Source organism: Pseudopodoces humilis, chromosome 9 (assembly GCF_049639895.1).
Source record: "Pseudopodoces humilis isolate 2021_Gansu_Grassland_sample_001 chromosome 9, ASM4963989v1, whole genome shotgun sequence".
NCBI classification, from domain to species: Eukaryota; Metazoa; Chordata; class Aves; order Passeriformes; family Paridae; genus Pseudopodoces; species Pseudopodoces humilis.
This window is the reverse complement of record NC_142208.1, coordinates 1,317,768-1,339,586: the sequence shown is the minus strand read 5'-3', so window position 1 is coordinate 1,339,586 and position 21,819 is coordinate 1,317,768. Positions and strand designations below refer to the sequence as shown.

The 21,819-nt window shown below is 42.3% G+C and overlaps 1 protein-coding gene across 4 annotated transcripts in view; it reads right to left on the bottom strand.

The window, feature by feature from the left end:
- TET1 (tet methylcytosine dioxygenase 1) overlaps window positions 1–21,819 on the bottom strand; it is a 75,059-nt gene that overhangs the window by 10,977 nt on the left and 42,263 nt on the right. For all 4 annotated transcript variants that reach the window (XM_088059345.1, XM_005530505.3, XM_088059347.1 and 1 more), the window contains 5 exons: window positions 13,542–13,750; window positions 12,628–12,778; window positions 10,130–10,219; window positions 9,582–9,719; window positions 1,815–2,154 (listed from right to left, as the gene is read on the bottom strand). In XM_088059345.1, coding sequence (XP_087915471.1) covers window positions 1,815–2,154; window positions 9,582–9,719; window positions 10,130–10,219; window positions 12,628–12,778; window positions 13,542–13,750 — 928 coding nt within the window. The remainder of the gene's footprint in view (window positions 1–1,814; window positions 2,155–9,581; window positions 9,720–10,129; window positions 10,220–12,627; window positions 12,779–13,541; window positions 13,751–21,819) is intronic.

Below are 21,819 nucleotides of genomic sequence, written 5' to 3'. Positions count from 1 at the left end.
TCAGTTTTTACATAATTGATGAAATTCAGCCTATGAATCAGTCAAAATTCTGACCTGCCTTAACCCCATATAATGATCCAAGGAAAAAGCATGTTTATGGATCTTGTCCATCACAGCAAAAACAGTTACTGAATTACAGTGATTCATGCATTCCAATACTGACTCAGAAATTGCCTTTTTTTAAAAAAAAAAAGTCTCTGGCAACATGCTCCAGGTAAATCCATCCTTATAAAATGGATTTTGAGTCACGTGATTTGGCTGTCTTGCATCTTTTCATCTAATTGCCTCACTATTTCAGATCTCTGTGCATACATCCTTGTTCAGTGTCTGTTCCTTAAGCCATTTCCAGCCATGGCTTGACTGGGAACAAGCTCCTCGCATGACTGATTCTCATCATGGGCTCTGATTCTCATCTGGGTTCAGCCCAGAGTCCATGGGAGTAACGGGAAAGAATTCCACTGACTTTGCTGGGCTTTGCATCATGCTTTGCAATGCCTTGCCATGTGTTTTGCCAGCAGACTGGCACCCCACAGAGAGCTCTTGCTTACTCTCATAGAAGACTGTCAATGTTTCTTGTTTATCCCATAAATACACAGAATGGTTAATTGTTTTACACAGTGTAAAAGCATTATTCTTTCTTCTACTCTCTATCTCCTAGTAATTTATAAACTAGCGATGAATTAAGAACGTTCCTCCAATAGGAATGCAAAAAAGTCAAAGTGAGATGACATATAACAGTATGCAAAAACTGAAAGCTGTATGGGGACGTGAGGAGGCCACATCAACTCTTTAAAAACCTGTTTTATGAAATAAAACACAAAGTGTTGAATGACTTTAACAGCCCCCACCACAGAGCAAGGCCTTTGCCCTAAAAATTTTAAACATAGCATTTGAGAATTGCATTCCATCACTCAGGAGAGAGAAACGTGTTCTGTGAAAATAAGTTTTAACAACCCTTGGTACTCAATTACAGAAGAGTAGCAAATGAATTTTTATTTGTTTTTTAAATGTTATCCCCCCAAAAAGCAGATATTTTTCAAACACATTTACCTGTCACTCCTCCCCTTAAATCTGCTACATAGGTCTGGATAAAAAAAAAAAAATCAAAATTACAGCAGATGGGCTAATTTTCTTCTCTTCTTCCTAACAGACAGGGTTTCATTTTATTTGTTTTTCACCTGCTAATCAGAGAATTTAAGACCACGGCTTCTTCCACCTCTTCCTTCTTTTCTGCTTCTCATTACTGCCCAGTCCCATCCCACAGTCCTACAAGTGACACCAGGTAACAGAGCTCAGCCCAGGCACAGCTCTGCGCTGCCCACACGGCCTCGCTGGCACCTGCTCCTTGCCAACAGGAGCAGTCACTTGATAAACCCTGGGGGATTTGACACATCTCTTGCTGTGCAGCAGGGTTCTTGCCATTGATAGGGAAGTATCACAGCTCAGATTCTGAGAAAGCCGTTATCTGCCATAGGAAGTGGAGAACACAGTTCTTGTACTTTAAAGTGACAGAAATTATTTAGGGAAACATTCCAACAATGTTCTTTAAAGACTGTCAAACTGCCATTATTTGTTAGAACAAGGGAACTCAGGCGAACATAGGTGTTCACAGACCAACAACAAACTATTTTTGGGTGATCACCTGGGGTTTCTTCTGCCCCATGAGACAACACTGGCTACAGTGACTTGTTCATTAACCCCAAAAACACAGAATATACAAATGGTTTATTTTAAAGGAGTTTTTCTCTCCCATTAGATATGTAAGAGAACAGAGAATCAGAACACACTGGCAGAATTTCCTAAGTATCACTCACCTAAACAATTCAAAGTGTTGCCAAGATTTTCTGGGGCTTCAGTTTTCAGTTTTACTGGCGTTGAATATTTTTTATCTATTAATGGCTGCTTTTCACTCGGGGTCCTCCTGGTGTCTGGTTTCTTTTTCTTGGTAGCTCTGAGAGGCTCAGCCAACATTCGCACTTCTCTGGGGAACGCTGTGAGCACCTGTATGGCTCCGGCTTTTATCTTGGCTTCCAGGCCCTCTTCAGTGCCAAACTCATCTGTTTGTGAGATTTTGTAAAGAGGCAACACATGGAGCTGTTCATCGCTTGGAATGACCCCCACTCTCCGGTTATCTTCCTTCGTTAAGGTACAGACCTGGCAGGAGCAGAGCCAGTTACAAATAAACCACACACACCAAACACCAGTTACATAAAGGCTCAGGCAGTCATCCCAGGCTTCACTGCTCACTCGGATTCTGTGGCCTCAACACTGTGGGGCTTTCTAATGCAAACATCTCACACACAATCACATGTGTTTGATCTACCATGACACAGAAAAACTATCAGTACTTTAAGATCAAGGCACACGCCTTGGATGGCAAAGTGAAATTTTGTCTCAGCTTACAGTATCCACAAATATATGCCAGCCTTGGTAAATATACTGCAAAGTTCCTAAGCGTTCAGATTATTATTTTAATACATAAATACATATTTGATGTTCAGATTAATTTTTAAATATTACAAAAGATGGAAATTATTTTTTGCATTAAACAAGAAGCGTTTATGATCTGCAATTTATTCTATGATTTAGAATTGGTTTTGGTTTTTGTTTTGGTTGGTAAATGAAAAAAAAACCCAAACCAGCACAAACAGTTATTCACACTGCTCTATATGTTTTATATGTTTATATGTTTTGCAAATCTCAGCTCTCTCTCCCTCTCTCAATACTTTCTTAAATTAACAGCCCGCTATAATTAACTCACAGGACCCAGGAAATGTTCTCTTAGGCCAGTGCCCTACTTCCTCTTATTCTGTGTTGTGAGATCCTGGAGCCCAGAGGAGAGTGCTGGTTATATCGGGTTTGATGAGAGCACATCAGAAATGTGAATATATATATATCCCAACCTACTGCAATTGTTTTCCTATTGTCATTATAAATGCTGAACATTTCCAGCACTCCTTGAGTTCCAGCTGTTACTAACCCTAACTTCCCCCTGAAAGCAGGGCTTTTTTCTTTGCTGTGATCCTTGGTGTCATTCCCAAGGGACAGCAACAGCTCCTTGTGCCTGAGCACTTGTACAGACATCCACCCTTCTGCAGTTCTGTCACTTCCATTCCCAAGGGGCTGCTACATGGTTAGAAAGCCAGGCATTGATAGCATGGCTCAGGGAAGCTGCTGTTCCACAGGAGTTACTAACTACACACATAAAGGAATAGGAGCACCATCCAAGGATGAGATGATACTCCCTAAATGGAAGCGTATCATTCCATCATTCTGTAGGCTGAATCTGACACCTATCATAAACAGCCCGTCCAATTTCCCAGAATCTTGTCACCATGCTTAACATTCCAGGGGAGAAGAATGCTATTATTTACGGGGTGAAAAAAACCCAAACATTTTTCATTTATAGCACAGCTTTTGCATAAAAGTGTCACACAATTATTTCTAGAAAAGTAAAAATTACAGAGCCACAAACTAAAAAATCCTGAACCAAAAAAGTGGTGGCTTAGGCTTTATCAATAGCTCTATGCAAAGCTTGGCAGTTGCAGAGCAGCAAAAGGAGGAAATCCGAGGGGCAGAGACAAGGAAGAGCTTTTCAGGAGGTAGTTGGAAGGGATGGAGAGGGGGCTTCAGGGCAGTTAGCAGCAGCTTTGTGGCGCTCACTGAGGTGCCGGCTCCATGCGTACTCACCTCCTCTGGGCAGCCTCTGCACTGCGAGGCACATTTAGGAAAAACAACAAGATGTTCCGTGAGCAGCGACTGGCACCGTGCTTCCTGTGAGCTTCTCCAGCCCGCGCTCCCACCCCCCAGCCCAGCAGGGACCCCTGCTCCCACCCCTGCTGGCCAGGGGAAGCAGGGCCTGCCTCAGGCTTGGGGCCACCTTCTCCTGGACCCAGGCTCCCCTCACTCAACAGGGACATTTCACAACCCACAACAAGAGGTTAAAAAACCTCCAAAGACAATTCAGTTTCTGCCAAGTTCTGTGACATCCGGTTGAAAATGGCCAGCAAATGCCAAATTATTGAGGAAGGGTGAGAGAAGGTCAGACATATAGAGAGCACAATTATATATGAGTGATGTTCTCAGCCTGGTGCATTCTCCCCTTCTAAATTATAAACAAAAGCAGGAATAAAGCCAGCATGGAGGGGCCTGGCTCCCACTCATTTTCATCAGAAACTGGGCAGTGATCTTTTAGAATACCATGTCTAGCCTCATCTGAAAGAAGTCCTGAGGATTCAATCCACAATATTTATTATTTTGAAAACTGAGAACCTCATCCAATTTACATTTATACATTTCCATGCAAAAGCCAACACCCTCTAGAACAAGAAAGATGACCTGGTTTTGAGGAACTAAACAAGATGAGGGCTGTAGTATATTGCCAGAACTATGGTGGAAGTAATGCCAACTCCAGCACACCCTGTATGTTAAATACTGAGTTTGAATACATATTAGGAAATTAATGTGTAGCCAAAATTGTATCCAGATCTGAAGACCAGTACATCTACAGCCTAAATACAACAACACCAGTTTTAATACATGTATACTTCCACAGTCACTGCCCCCTTAATATATTTTAACATAAAAGTGAGGGCACTGTGGCAAACAGATAACTGAAAATAATGATATGGGAAAACCAGCCATAAATTAAGGCTGTATAGATAACCTAAAAACTTACAGCTAAAGGTGGTAATTCACCAAATGAGAAATACCTGCTTAAAAAAAATACTTCAATATTCAAATCTGTGCAAAATATTCCATTAAATAGAAGCTATTGCTGAGAAGTGAAAAAGCAATATTTTCCATTGGTACTGACACTGCTGCAAACTGACCAAAATTAAATGCAAACATGATAAAACCATCAAGTCTGTTAAAGGCCATTTAGAGCATGAGGCTGCATATCCTGCTACTGTGCTTTTTCCACAACTGGCAGCTAAATCATCCAGGATGCTCAAAGGCCAAAGAAATGTTGGCCAAATGGTTTGTTTAGGTTTCCAATGTGCTTGGTGATCAAACCCATTACCATTTAGTGACATCATGGTAAAAGTTACATGTTTATGAAACTTTATTATTATTCCCTTCTTTAAAACTTCAAATGCACCAGGAACTCAATGCAATTCCCTCCAGACATCCATCTGTAGCCACACAGCTTCAGTGTTATTCTGGGTCTCTTTGATCTGCCTGTGTCCTCTTGAACCTCACATGCAGAAATGATGGAGCCTTTTCCACTGTGTTGTAATAACAAATGTTTTACAATCAAGTTTCAGCAGAGCAGTCAAGCAGCCTTTCTAAACCTGAGAGGTGGAATCATGTTTCCTACACATGCCTCCCTGTGCAGCTGGAGACAGAGTGGTGCCACTGGGGACTCAGGTGCTGCTGCAGCCTTGCCCACCGCTACACAAAAAACATCTCTGCTTTTCCTTTGCAGCCAAGACAAACCACGTGGTTTTGTTGGTCTGATCTACCCTGAACAAAACCAAAGAGAGCTCCAAACATATTTTCCTTTTGCCCACTTCATGCCCCCAGGCTGTGCTGTTAAGACAGGTGACATGGGTATGGCACGGGATCTGCACTCTGGGAACTCAGGTTAGCAGTGAACAACTCGTGTTTCTCCATTGGCACAATATAAAAACCTAACAGAAATCCTTCCTTTACAGGCCATGGGGTTCATCTTTCCTCCTGCCTGGTAGAAGCTGAAGCACCAGTTTAAGCACTTGGTTCTGCTGCAGCTCCTGAATGAGCAGGGTGTAACCATGCACAGACATCCTGTCAGCTACTGCAAAGGCCTGGAGCCCTGTGCCAACACTGTGATGGGCTGTGCCTGCAGAAATACAGAAAGGTAAGGCAAAAACAGAGGGTTTGGTGGCTTTTTCTAAAGCAGGAAGAGTTTGTTGATAGACTGGTGATTGTCACTGCTTGGTTCTACTGCCAGTTATGAATTACATATTGTAGCTGCCCTCAAAGCATAGATTTATCTTCCTCCCCTTCTTCCCAGTGTGCTGCAGACTGTGTGGGATTACAAAAAACTGCAGCTGGTCTCTCTCCTTCCTCAGCCCCAGCAACAAGGGCCCCGGGCCCCTTTGGATGAGCAACAGCCACATATGAGCTGCAGAACCAGCAACAGCCTTTTTGTCCCTTTTAAACCCCAAAAAGAGCACTGCCAGTGCCTTAAATGGATTCCCACACGTATGAAGGAGGTGACCCTTCACAGCTAATCTGATAAAGAAACAAAAGTACTTCGATTTCACACACTCCATCAATAACTATAAAAAGCTTTTATCTGTGTTGCTCATTTAGCTCCATATCCATAAGGAACACACACCCTAACAGTGTAGCTGTAACATACATCAGTAGCAGAATGTTAAGAGATGACAAAAGAGTCTAAGTAAAAGTGAATGGCATATTTATTGCCTTAAAGGTTCTTTAAAAACTCAATTTGTAGGCAGAAATGAGTTTTGCTACTTTCAGACAAACACATTAGTTTACATCTCTGTAGAAGTGTCATTCTACTACAGAGCAAGCAGGGAGTGTTTGTTTTTAGCTTTCTACCAGAAGCAGTATAAATTCAGAGCCTGACTCTGCTAGCCAGGAACAACATTCAGCAACCCAGATATCCAGTGGTAATTACCATGGAGTGGTAATCCCCAATTTGTCTAAGTTAAGATGTACTATTCTCTCTCTTGTATCTCCAGAGGGCATTTCCAAGACACTCCCACTGCTAACAGCAACTTTACAGGATGATTTATTTTCAGAGTCACATACAAATAGTGCAGCTGATCAAACACACTGAGAAGAATGCAAGAATGTTTTAAAATATATTTTTATGGGTACAGTAAACTTATCCCTTATTATTAACCTCATTTAAGTCCTTTGTTGAACTTATGTCTTTGCCTGGTTTAAATAATTTGAATGGACCCTGGTTTTCCTTTACATTTGGTGCTCCATTCAGAATTCCTGTCATACTTGTGGTAAAAGTGATTTACCACCGATGTTAGTGTCACACTGACAGAGCCAGCAGCATTTGCAATTATCAACTTACAAGGTATTTACTGTAACCTCTTTAGCCTTGAAGAACTTTAGATTTTATAAATAAGTATTTTGTGTTTGCCTAAGTTGAAAGGGAAGAAATCTTAACAACACTAACAATGGCCAGGATGACAAGTACACCCTGTACAGACTTAAAATGTGAGGCGTGACAAGCAGTTAAAAAAAAACAAGTGAAAAATAGCAAAGTCATGGATGCTGGAGGTTTTAGTGCAGTGCAAATTGTTCTCATTCTGTTCATTACCACACTGTGAGAAAGCAATCTCTGTGAGAGCTGTCACCTCACAATTGTACTTGCACTCAGTACATTTTACAGACAAAATACCTCAATAGTTATGTAAATAACCCCTCCATCATTATCATCAGTGATTTATAAGAAATCATCATGTATTTTAAGCTAAGTAGTTCTGGAACTAGACAGGAATGCAGGAGGTGCTGGTATCACATGTACTAATTTCTTTTTGTGTCCTTACCACTAGATTTCCTATGGTGTTACCAGACCTGGTTATAAGCCAAAATTAACAACCCTAATTTTGATTGTCATGAAAATCTGGACTGAAGCAAGCCCAGCATGTCCTGCCACCCTGTTTGCAAAAACTAACATTTTTTGCTTTAGGCCTCCAATTCATACAACTGTAACTTTGCACAGACAGGGAACAGCAAACACTGCGTGTCCTGTGACCACAGCCACAACTCCCAACCCAAATTCACCTTCATAATGTCCCAATTCAAGTAGGTAAAGTCGAGTGTTGACACTTAAAGCTGTTTTCTATTTACAAATAGCCCCCTGCTGCAAGTATAGTGAAATAAAGAGAAATCCTGTCTAAAGAAAGAGAACACAGGTATGCAGTATTTATTTGTGAGTGGGCTACCCATGAAAACCAGATTACAAGGCAGAGTTTTCAGCAGCTCTAATCATTTGGTCATGTTCTGCAAAACGGACAAAATTTGGCAGAACTTGGTAGAAAGTGATAGAGGTAAGTTCTGGTCCATACAATGGACAAGTTGTAATGTTCCATGCTTCTGAGACTTGGAACTACTTGCAAACACACCACATACAATCCATAAAGCATCAACTCCAGCAAGAATAATGTGAAGCTGAAATGAGATCAGGTAAATGATCAGATGATTACAGATAACTGCAATTGTAGAACTATTTCCCAATACATTCCTCAAAAAAGGTTTAATTGTCCCTCCAGGTGCTTCTGGCCATAACTTATTATTTTTTTGGGATCCAGTATGGCAAAAATGAGTAGCAGACTCAGCTGCCATTTAGTTTTTAATTTATGAGGTAATGGAGCTCTTAAACTCTTCTTTTGAGAACATCTAAATTAAATTTCATCAAAAAGCCTATCGTGCCATTTGTCTGACAAGGAGATCTCATTTGCAAGTTTAGAATCTTTAAGGGCATCAAATTCCTATGCTTCAGAAGCAATTCTGCAATGCAAAATAATAGTCTATTGAGGACTGGCATTCCTGGTGGATTCCCAGAGTTGCTTCCATACTTTAAAGGAATGGACATTTGCTCACCTTACAAGACAAAATTAACATTAAACAACTGTACCAATCATTTCATTGCTGTCACATACAAATGCTCAATGTTAACTACAGGTGTAAATGCAACATTTTATTGAATTGCAGCAACACAATAATTCAATTTGCATTTAAAAAAAATTCTAGAGTAAACAATGATATTAAATAGATTTTTTTCCAGATAAACATCCTTTGATAGAAAGGTTACTCTTGTTACCTGCACTGCTGTACAGGAAGTCACCCTTACTATTCAGAGCACTGTGATGCTCCTACTGCTCAAACAACACTGCCAGTTTTATCTTTTCTGCTTTGACCTTGTCTTTCTTCAACACTATGGTCTAAATTTCTAGAAGATCACTTTACTGAGTAATTCCCAACCAATTTTCTCACTGGCAATCTATCAAGGCATTTCATACAACAGCCACACCAGTGTGTGGGTTTTTCTTTCACACTGAGATTTGAAGACTGTAGTGTGGTTCCACCATGATCCACACTGTCTACTTCCTGACCTGTAACTACATTAACATGAAGCCTGCTAAGTGCCCAGTGCAAGAAGGAGTGAATTTGATGAGCTCGGGGAGGTAAGTTAGTAATGAATTAGTTTGTTTTAGCTCTTCCTCTACAGAGGGCTGGTTGGTTAGACAGTTATGTGCCCTGAACATCAGCCCTCTCCCAGGAATAACTTCTCTGCCCTCTGGCCAGGCCTCTCCAAAGGATCAGGTGTCTTTACAGAATTGGAGGTATTCTGTAGGAAGGATCAATCCCATCCCCTTTCTGATCTGTTCTGCAATAAGATGAACTCATGTCCTCTGTAGACAGTAACAAATAGATGCAAATACCATATGCATATATAAAATAACAACACATGGGCATCATTAAATGGCAACATGCAGGTCATTTTGAAACAACTTCAAACCCTTGATGCAAATGAACTCACGAGCATCACGGTGGAGCTCGCGGTAACGCCAGTGAAGAGCAGCAGTGAGAAGGTGCCGTGTACGTACCACAGTGCTCCCGTTGTGCATGTTGTGTGTGTCCTTGTGGGCGTGGGCACAGAAATCGATGCACGCCGTGACACCCGAGAAGGGCCGACCGTCCTTGGAGCCCAGCCGGCAGTCGGGGCCCATGTGCTCGTTTTCCACCTGAAAGGAAAACAAACTACAGACACTCGGCACTGAAAGTGCGGCTTTGCAACCCCACGAGCCACCAGCAGCTCTGTGACAGAATCAAGGCAGCCAGGCAGATTCAGTGACTGTTGTTTTCCCATGAAACATGTAACATTCGTGGCTGGATGGCAATGAGATAATCAAGTCAGCCACAATCAAAATGTCTTGGGTAGTAAAGCCATTTTATTTTATTAACAGTATTATCTCTAAGCATTTTTCACATTAAAAATACAGTGCTACTTAAGCACCGGCTGAAGTAAAGAGGTGCAGTGTAAGGAAAGGTGCCAAATGCACTGGGATTCACAGCTACCATGAGGCTGCAGCTCTGGGGCTGCTTCGTGGACTGGAACTGCACCACTGCTCAGAGCTGGATGTCTCACACCCACCTGGTTCTGGAAAGCTTCTGGAGCGAGTTTCTTATAAACTGGAGCCACATCAGTCGCTAACGTTTGCAAATTATTTTCAAGAAGTTCCTCCTGCAGGGAAAGGCAACATTTGGTGCTGCAGTTTGCTTTAAAAGAATCTCAGCTTCTACCTCCTATTTTATTAAACTGACTTCTGTTCTGCTGCCCCACTGACCATAAACGTCTACTTTTGCATGACTAAGCCACCAAAGCTGATAAACAGGAATCAGCCAAACAACAGAGGGTACCTGCTAGGTCAGGAACCCAGCACAGAGGAACTGATTTCTGCACTGTTTTCCATAGGCAGTCAAGGAGTGAGGTATGTTGTAAATAGAAAGACAGAAGTAGCATCCAGAGGAGAAAAATCATACCCCAAGCTGAGTGGGGACAGAAGCCCAGGTGTTCTGTTAGTGTTTTGCTTATGGGGCCTTAGCCTATGCTGACACACCATGTGAGAAACTCCTAATAGCATTTAACTTCAGCTTTTAGGTCTTCTCTCAGCTATTATTCTCATCTTGTAGCAGAACTTCTAACAGGAACATTTGTTAACTATTTTTGGAGAGACAAAAATCAGGACTTAATGGAAATAACTACTAGATTCAGAAATAATATTCCCTTCCTTAGGCTAAGCCATATAAATACAAGAATTAGCTAAGTGGGCCTCTATGGCAGTGTCATATTTAAGCCCTTATTTGTAGAAACAATCACCCTAATTTGCTTTTCCAGGAAAATCACCAGCCAATTGGGAAAGCAGAGGGCAGGGACAGACTCCCTAATTTCTTTTCCTCCAAGGACCAGGCTTTGAGATACAACTGCAGCTTCAGTTTCTCACAGTGTATAGTGGCAAAAAATAACAGCTTGCTTCATTTTGTTTAAAAAAACCCCAATTATCACCACACACTAAACACCAGCATAAACACCAGGAGAGCTCACTTTTTTCAATGGGATGTTACATTGCAAGACCATATTGTATTTTTAACTCATACTAAACCCAGTTTTATCAGATATAAATGGCTACCACAAAAGGTTTTCTAAACCACATTAAAGGTACTGTATCCTTAATTATCCATCCTAGGAGCAATTCTTTCCTCAGTATATTACCCCCTTAACCTCATCTCACTCAGCATCAGAAACCTACAGAGAAAATGCATGCACAGAATGCTCCATGCATGACATTATACAGGGGGAGAACCTAAACACACAGGAGTGGCAAAGGATAGCTAAGGAACGGGATTCCTAAAATGAAAGAATGCCCCATAAATACATTTTCCTAGAAACTACAAGTTTATCAAACCAATTCCCTCTTGAGACAAGCAGAGCTGGGTTTGGCCTGTAGTGCCTCAGGCAGGTGTTCAGTGAGGAGGGCAGAAGGGCAGTGTTTGCTCTGCTGTGCTGAGCTGAAGCTCCACCTCGGGCCCTACCGAGGTTTGTGGATACCCACAGTGTGATGGACTCCCCACAGCCCACAGGAGACTGAGGGCTTGCACTCATGTGCATGAGAAATGTTCCATAGGCTTTTTTAGGACATAAATCAGGAGCTGGGAGGAATATTTACCTGCAGCAAATCAAGTGACATCCATCAAGAACGAAGGGATGTTTCACACTGTGTGTACACAGATTACTGGCAGCATGACCCCAACAGAGACCCTGGTGCCCAAGAGTGCCTCAAACACAGCAGCTGGGAAAGGTGTGGTGCTTTTACCTGGAGCTCCACAGGAAAGTGGGGTTACAGACACCAATAGTCAGAACAAAAGGCACTTGGGAGTCACCCTGGGAAGTCTCTGTTCACCAGGCACTGGTCACCAGCTTACAACACTTTGTTCCTTCTTCAGGAAGGTATTTTCAATGTAAAGTAACTAATGTGGTTGGGTATTTTTTTTTTAGAGGTTTGTTATTTCACATAATCCATTGTTGTTCTCTGTGCTGCCTCACCTTTATGGCACCACTAACACTCATAAGCAGCAATTATGGTATCATTTCACTGCATTGCATTTTAGCATATTCATTCCTTCAAAACTATTTGAAAAACATACTGTCCACAGGAAAAACCAGTTTTCTCTTGGTGACAGGGGAGCCCAGGCTGTCAGCTGCTCCTACTGCAGTGGGAAAGCAGTGCAACCCCAAGGTACAACATCTTCTGTGCCAAGGCAAAAGGTCTGAAACCCTGAGCTACAGACTTGGCCCTTAGAAAAAGGCATTTACTTACAAAGAATTAAAATTTCACAGAGTTACACAGTGAGCTAAATATGCATGCAGAAGAACATTAAGAATAATTCTATGTTATGCAAATGCATAGTAATTATTCCACTGAATGAAATCTCAGTATCATTTATTCTAAATGCTACAGTTACAAAAATCTTGTTGGGTGTGAGTCTGTGGTAAGTTACACATACATGTGGGAGAGAGAAAGGGTGGAGAATGTCTAGTTCTGAAAATCATCAGAAAAGGCATTTTGAGAAAAAAAGATAAATAAATCTTACTTGTTTAGGGTCATCAGTGAGAAGCCTAAATTTCCTGGGGTTTTTGCTCCTGGCAAACTTACAGCCATTGAAATACATACTCCATGAACAGCCAAATGAGAATGATGCTCCACAAGTTTCTGGGTCAAGTCCTTGACATGCACAAGTACGACTACAAAAGGACATAATAAAGACACATCAGGTCAGCTGGCAACACAGCTCTTGGGTCTAGGAGTTTTTTAGGTCAGTGCTATTTTGCCATTTCTTTTCTAATACAGAGCGTAACAAAGGAATTTGTGAAATTCATGGCTTAACCACGTATTTTCTATTAAAAAAATACTCAGGTGTAGAGGGCTGACTTTTCTCCACAAAGACAGTCTCAACTTCCCCAACACCCATTTTGGGGACAGAAATACAAACACTCAGTTGCAGCTATATAAATACACCCATGCATTCCTTATGACTTCTTCAGGTGGGTAACATCTTCAACCAAGAAAACAGCCCTGCTACTTAAGGTTACCCCAAATCCAACAGTTCTTGTGCAGCAAAACCATTAACTCCAAATTGATTTGACTTTCTGAGTAGACCCTGTAAGAACACAAGCATTAGATTCGGGTCCCCAAACAGCTCTCAGAGTCTGTTAAATGTGGGCTGCACAGAAATCAGCACATAGGCAGCACTGCAGCTGCAATATATTCTCTAATCAATTAAACTAAATTCCTCTCAGAGGCCCAGAGAGGAAGATCCTAGTTTTGAGTGTTCAACCTCACGTCTACTTCACAAATGGCACACCCAACTCCCACTGAGAGCCTCTCCTCCAGGAAAAGCCAGGAGGGAGGTGTGACACAAATGACAGCGGTGCTTTGGAGCTGTAGATGTAGGAGCTGAACTCCTGAATGGCCAAGAACCCTCCAGGCTCCCAGGCAGGGACTCACTCTTCGTTGAGGGCGCAGCGCCGGCTGGTGGGACAGCCGTACTTGCGCAGGCTCTGTGTCAGCTCCTTGTAGAGCGTGTCCGCCAGGAGGTGCGGGATCCCCTCCCAGGCCAGGATCAGGATCACGATCACAGCCGTCTGGCAGTGGTGCCCCGCGCGCTGACGGACCAAGCACAGCAACTTCTCCTCATCGCTACTTCTTCGGATCACCTGCAAGAATCATTTGGATTATTCTTGGCTAAGCACGGGCATCGCCTCGTGAGCTGCTCTTCTCTGGACACAGAAGGCCTGGAAAAGCAAGAAATGCTGCCCAGAGTGTCCACTGCAAGCATCACTGGGACAGCATCACTGGGACAGCATCACTGGGACAGCATCACTCAGTTCTGGTGTAGAACACGATTTTGTGTTGCTCTTTTCCCTGCAGTAGAAATAGCAGCACATTTTACAGGAGGAGAAATATTTTAGGTGTTGTACACAAGCAATAAAGAAGATGAATTACAAGGAAAACAACCTCTAGAAGGACAACAGATCCCCTGAGAACCCAACATTGCCTTGAAAATATGGCAGAAAGCGTAGTGCCAAACACTCCAGAAGGCAGGTACATGAAAACACACTCCAAAGGCACACACACAGTGCTAGAGCAGCCACCAGCGTTACAGATCAGTATCTAACATGGTTCCTACCTTGCAAAGAAAAATTAGAAGAAAACGATGAAACAGACTGTGCTCTTAGTGAGGGAAGGAATGGGATTTTTCAGAACACATCCCTAGACTACCTCTTAGAGTTCCTAGAGTGCTGAAGCTTTTACTAACCTGTATGATACACACAACATTATTCCTCACACACAGACTAACCAGTATGGAAGAGTACAGTGCACCACTGAAAAAAAATGGGGAAAAATTATAGTCCTACTCCCACAAATTTAGGTTTTTGCCACGATCTGAAACACAGTTGCATTTAAGACCACCAAAAATGCATTAAAGCATAGGTAATACTAGAACACAGTTGTGGAAAACAGGTTTATTCATTCATCCAATGTGTTTTAGCCAGCACAAAGCCTCCAGCAAAGATTTCAACTTTCCAGTGTGAAGCTCCAAACACCACAGGCCTGGTGCTCTGTGAGGCAGTAGAGGCTCAATGCTCCTCAGGCCTGTGATACAGGCTGGGGACCCGTGTGGCTCTTGCAGTGAGTGCCCAAACCCTGCGCTCCTCTCTGCCAGCTCTACTGCAATGCACCTGCTGCAGGCACGGAGCTGCTCAGCCCAGCCTTCACCCAGAGCTCCCACAAAAGCAGGAAGGCAACAGTTCACCTTCTCTTTCAGTACCTCCAAATAGCTGAGCTTTCAGGCAGATCCCCTATTGGACTGATGTCAAAAATGTGCTTTGCTGCCAGATGTGCAGCTGTCACTCATATGTGACCCCCTAGCCTGATCACCTCTGAATATCTAAGTCATTTGGACTCTGTAAAAGGAGGGACCAAAGCACACTTGCAATTCATCTGCAAATGAAAATGTCTGCAACAGATGAGCAGGTGGAGAGAGCAACTGTGCAGGCTGAGCAGGAAGACCCAAGCTTAAAGTTTATTTGTGTCAAGAGATAAAGTATGGCCCTTCTAAAATTAATCACATACTCTTAAAATCAGCCTTAAGCTTAATGAGAATATGAGTAAATGCCTCTGATAGACCATTCCTCAAAAGGAGTCTTGGTTGTGACTCCCCAACAGTTCAGTATGTTTTATAAAGAAAGAAAAAGAATCTAACTCATTTACATTTAGGTGAGGTTTACAGAAATCTGTTATAGCTGATAAACAATACAGGTTACTCATGTCAATGTGAGTTTTACATTCCTGAGGCAGCACAGTTCCTTCAAGCCAGAACAACTTAATTTTGTTACTCAGTGTGAAATGATGCTTTTACTTTTCTTTATTAATTAGTTTTTTTGACATTTATTTCTAGGTGTAACTTCAATAGCACTGTCTGGTACTGTGTAACATCAGGTTGCCTTTTTTAAGTTCTCTTACAGCTTTAAACTAGAAACAGAGTCCAGGAAAAATGACAAGTGAACACAAAGAAAATTTATTATTTCCTTTAAACCAAGAGCACACTTCCCTGGAGTTCAGTGTAGCTGGAATTTGCTTCATTATGTATATAGCAGAGAATCCAATACACTTATTTGACCCCAAAACATTTTAGAGTGCATCACCTTTGAGGCCACAAAGGCAGGGAAGGGATTTACGAGTTGTGTGAATTTTGTTTCTGCGGGTCAGGTTACACCATGTGCTCACCCTGTCCTGGAGATCAGGCACTTCTCCCACCTGGTGCAGGCTCACAAGAGCCCACTCTGCACCAGAGCAGACCCACGGCCAGGGGCAGCACAGCCAGAGCTGCTTTCCCACAGGAACTGAGGATTCTCCCCACATTACATCCCTGACATTCTCACAGAAGTGATAAACTGAGTCTCTCTTGTGTAATAATAAGAAATCCTCAGCAGTGCCACACTCAATGTACAGAAAAGCAGTTTTGAGCAGGACCAAACTCTCGAGTGTTTCCTCAGACTGGGAACAATGCAGCGATCAGCTGGCAAACCTTGTGTCCAAAGGTTTTTGGTATTACTCATGATTTCTGTGATGTAGTTAGCAACTGTGATAAAGTAAATCATTTAGTACTTCAGTTTGTTTAATTTTGGTCCCTAATGCATTTAAAAGGCATGAGAAAGTAATCATTTGTTAAGTGGGGGAACTGAAAAGCTCAGTTTTTAGAATGGGAAAATAAAAACCTTTCTCCTGCAATTGCTTTTCCACACAAGCTAACCATGACTGACTGTCTGACTCACACTAAAAAAATAACATAATCAACAAAACAGACTTGTAACAAGTTTGTGAAGCATTATGTAACACTTAAATGCAACAAGCAATAGCACCACCCTGAAGTTTCCCCAAGGAAGGTTTAGGTTGGATATTAGGAACAATTTATTCAGAGAAGGGACTGTCAAGCCTTGGCACAGGCTGCCCAGGGCAATGGGGGAGTTCCCATCCCTGGGGGAATTTAAAAGACACACAGAAGTGGTGTTTAGGGATGTGGTGTAGTGCTTGTTGGCAGTGCTGGGTTAATGATGGGACTCAATGATCCTAGAGGGCTTTTCCAGCATAAATGATCCTGTGATGCCATGGTCAGCTTCTTGGAATTATGCAGGGCCAGACCAGCCCTGAGCTCATTTCAGCAAGCACTCAATGTCATCAGTGCTAAGCATCCACCAAGACTCCCACATTAACAATGAATAATCTGTTTCAGCTGCAACACAGAACCTCTGGGAAGAACAAAACGTAACAAACTTCTGCACAAAGCTCAACTGATCCCCACTGGCCCCGCTCTGCACTCAGTAACGGGGCATGAAGTGACAGGCTAGCCACTCCCTCACCTGGGTGCCAACATGACCATGGCTGGGACAAAAAGCAAACGCTGACATGGGGCACAGCCCCCTCCACACATTGCACACATTTCCCCTTGGAGCACTCCCACGCTGGACACACAATACCATGAGTACCATCCTTGCAGCTGCTCATTTGGGCAGGATGCTCAGTTATTTGGACCATCCCTTTGGTGCTGTAGCTGTGCACCCACCACTACCACGTTCTGCATTCCTCCAGCCATCCAGGTGTCCTTGTTGAAGTGTACATCCAGAGGAAGGCAGCATTCATTTTATCAGCTAGCCCAGATAGTCTCAAACACCAGAACCTGAGAATATGAGCAAGCCTTCAAGGTGAACCACAACCAACTCAGACACAAACACAATCAACAGATCTTAAGGCAACATACCACAGCTACACCTGTTTCTACAGCCACAAAGGTCTAGGCTTACCCAATTTTCTTACCAGAAAGCATGAGCCAAAACTGCAGCATGCTTATTGAAGCCTTACATAGCAGAATTTGGTCCAGCAACTCAGCAACAAGTTAGGGATAAACAAGAGAAGTTTTTTCACGCCTTTGTATAAAACAATAGTGAAGAGACAGGGATTCTAAAAACTGAAGAGTACAAGAACAAGGTCAGGGCAGCAAACTGTCCTGCCCAGCCTTATCCTGATCCTGAGCTTGAGTAACAGCAGCTGCCTATGGATGAGCAGCAAAAAAGACATTGGGATGTGGAGCTGGTTCTCAGTGAAGCCAGGCACCTTCCAGCCACCCAGCAGCAGCTCAGGGGATATGCTCTCTCCCAGCTTTTCAAGGATTTGCCTTTTCTGCATTTCTCCACTTATTTTTAAATCTATGAAGCAATACATCACCCACTACATTACCAGGAAAGTTTAATTACAGATTACGTGAAAGAAAAAAAATCACTGCCTTTCCTTCCTTCCAGCTCACTCCCTGCCAGTGCCCTCTGGTTTTGGTCCAGGATGAGACTGGATAAGACAATGGCTGTTGAGCTCTCCATGCCATTGGAGACTTAAGACAGCCCTGCTTTCTTCTCCCCTTCCCTTCCTGCCAGGCTGGCCAGTTTGCACCTGCCCTTCCCAGTTCTGCTCTGCTTTCTGGAGAGGGAGGACCAGACCCAGCCAGCCTGAGGTGCAACAGATTTCTCACAGAGCCAGAACTATTCCACTATTTTGTTGTTCCTCCCCAATAATTCTCACTGGTTTCTTTTGCTGTTCCCATCACAGCTGAACAAGCTGGTGTCTAATGAACCATTATCTTGAGCACCAACAGCCCAGTGCCCATCACTGTGTAGATGAAACCACAACACTGCTTTTTGTGGGACTTTTGTATTTATCGAGTCAGTTTTAGCTATTACTTTAATGGCCATTTTTTCTGATTGCAAGTCTTTCCTGCTCTTCATGATGTCCCTCCTCTTCATTATCCTAAACTTTTTATCAACAGCAGTTTGGCTACTGTCTCCCTCGTTTTTCAAACAATTTCTAAATGGTTTGCAGTGAACAACATCAGTGAAGTTACACTATCAATAAAACCTGCTTCAGCTGTCCAAATGCTCAAGTTCTACTTCCTTGGCAGGAGCTCTAGAACAAGGAATAAGTCCACTGCGAGTAAAAGTGTCCTGAGACATAAGCCAGTCTATCTAAATTAGCACGTACACGACATATGAAAGTAGCTAAGAGTCAGCCTGCAGAAGCTCAGTGCACCAGATGCTGAATTACCACATGGATGAGAAATTACTTTCCAATTACCATTACCAGAAGAGCTGTGTTACCTTTAACATGACAGAAACCAGACACTGCTAGCAAAGAGCACAAAATTGTAACTGTGTTAAATACACTCCTGTAAATTACTGGATAAACTTCCCTCCCCACCAACAACAAAACCAACAAAAAGGTCCTTTTTAGGTTTTTTCCACTTCCATGTGGTTCCACTGCAGTATTCCCTCCAGCCCATTCTGAATTTCTTCAGTAAAATAAACTTTGTCTGCTTTGCAGAGTATAAGTAATTGATTTCAAAGTGAGAACACGTTTAACTGTTCCCTGTAATTTCCTGAAATAGGAAACTAGCTTACAGCACTGTGGCTCCAAGTTTTCTAACCTGCAGATTTTGCCTCTGTACACAGTCTGTGTATAGAGATCCCTCAATGCAGAACAAGACTCTGCTAAGTTACAATTCCTTAATAATCCACCAGTGCAAGGTGCTGTCCAAAGCTGCTGCTGTTCTGGCAGCTGGTGCTGTGACAGACAGCAGGACAAATGGCCCAGATTGTCACAGGAGTCTGCCCTCCTTTTTTCTAATTGCCCGTTAAACACACACTAAATCACATTAAAACTCTTTTCTTACTGTTACATCCTTTTATTCTCAGCAAGTCTAAGAGATATTAAAATGGAAGTAAGTTCCACTGTGCTGAATTTTCTCAGCGCTAGCAGACTACATCAAAGGAGTTAGCTCTGAACAGCTGCTGTCAATCCAATCCTGTAAAGCTCTTTAGCCATTTCTGCAGGACTATCACTGCTGTGCAATATCTGCAGTGATCTGCAAACACTTCTTGTGCAGTTGCTCCTGGCACCGGTGCTGCAGCGGTGACAGATGAGCAGATTGCAGCACATACAGGGTGATTCTTCTGCAGTCATGCCACCAGCACTGCAGAAGTGAGGACAAAATCCCCATCTCAGCTCCCAGTGCCCTTCCCCTCCTCACTCCCTCAAACTTCCCCTTCTGCCAGACTGCAGGCAAGGAAAGCTGCACTTGCTTTGGTAGGGATTGTTCAGAGGTCACTTTGCTTTAAATAAAGTAGTGATAATACCAAAATTCTTGCTCGTTAGTAATACTTAACCTTGTTTACCTTAACACAGCTTTTCTCCATTTTTACTTTATTACTTTTACTTAATGAACAGCTTTACTTTGGATGATGTTACAAACATTTCTGTCCAAAATAAACTCCTCTAATTCTGTATTTAGCCAACAGTGAAAACAGTGCCTGCACAGCTCCACACACCATCATGAGGTACAACACTATGGCAAGAGAGGGATGCTCTAGGAAAACACTATTGAAAAAAGTGAATGAAACCCCCACCAACCACTCTCTCTATCTGCTAAAAATAATCTCCTTGAAGACCTCTCCTATGGAGAGCATCACTTCATCATAAAGACAGTTCAATAAATGAAATAAAAGTACAAAGTACAGTAGGCTGCTTAAAGCAAAATGGAACTGCACATCCTACTTCCACCTGTGTCTAGGAGACAGTCAGTCCAGCAGAATTTAGTTTAAAGTCTTTTTCAAATCTACTTTAAAAATTCCCCACTCATGTTCCAAATGACATGACAGCTTCACGGTCCCCAGGACTGCAGCAGAACTCCTGACCCCTGAACAGAAAATAACCATCAGAGTCACTTCCCTTTAATGGATTACACATCTCTTCTAATACTAACAGTAACAGAGAGACAGACAAGGCAGGAGTAACTTCTCCATTTCCTCACTTTCTCAATTCCCACTTTCAATGACTTTCTCAACTCAAACCAAACTAGCAAACTGAAAAAAAAAATCTGCTCTGCATCTACAGGACACATTTATTGTTATTAATGCTTACTCAGCACTTCACAAATTATAGTTTCTGGCATTTAGTTACAAATTCCTATCCGTTCAGTGATCTAGGAAATCTTGATTATAACTGTGGGCTAAGTATTGCTCTAAAATCATTATTTTTAGTGGCTAATATCAGGTTCAAGTTTGTACAGGGGTGTAAGGAGGACTTTTATCTGTTTGTAGTCCACCCCTATTTTTTTTATTATTTATACAGCCTACTAATAAACAGCCAAAATAAAGAGAATAAAGATCTGTCAAGCTATAATTAAAAAACTCATAAAAGACAGAAAACAGTACACAAGTGAAAGAGGCTAAGAAACAACATCCAAAAGGCATAAAAGCACCATAACACTGTATTTTCAAAGAAATTAGGGTTACCATCAGGATAACAGAATCTAAAAGGACAACAGATCATCCAACTGTTAATAAAAACCCAAAAATCAAAACCAACCAAACAAACAAACAAAAAAAAAAACAGAAAAAAAAGGCATTCAGAGAAGATAAGGCTTAGAAGTTCACAAACAAGAAGTTGGGAAAGATTCCCATGTCAGAAAAGCTTCACAGAGGACACTCAATTTTTTTTCTGAAGTTAAAGCCCTGACAAAAATGGTTAGAGGACAATTGTAAAAAACAAACACAAACAAAATCCAAACCCTCATGTCCTACCCCCAAAGAGCAGGACTTTGCCAAGTTCAGCTGATACCCACAAAAGAAAGTCAAGGATGAAACAACTGCAGTATTAAATGTGATGTGCATTGTCTTGATTTTTTATACATTATTACCAGAGGGCCTGAATTCTCCCAGCAGGACCCAGCTCTGTGGAAAGCCCCTGGAGGAAATCAGTTGATGCTGTGCTGGCATCAGCCTGTGTCAGTGTGGGCAAGGCAGGGATCACCCAGCAAAGCTGATACACTGCGAGAGCTCAAACTTCTCAAATCACAGCTCAGCGTTTCTGTGGGTCTGTTTTTGGATAGAGATGGACTCTGAGTTGGGCATTACCATACAGGAATGAGAATCTGGCCTATGGAAATGCCAAATCACTGCTCTGCATCAGTGAAAAAGCTAAAACAACTGCAAGGAATTAATACGAATGGAGCAGTGGGCTGAAATCATTATTGCCAGCATTTTAACTTCCAGCATGAGGGAACAGGAAGGAAAGGGAGAAGATGACATTCATGAAAGGCAACTGAACACAAAAACATTGCCTCCAGCTCAGGGAAGCACAAAGCTGTGAATTACTACAAACCAAGTGAGCCTTCTGGGAG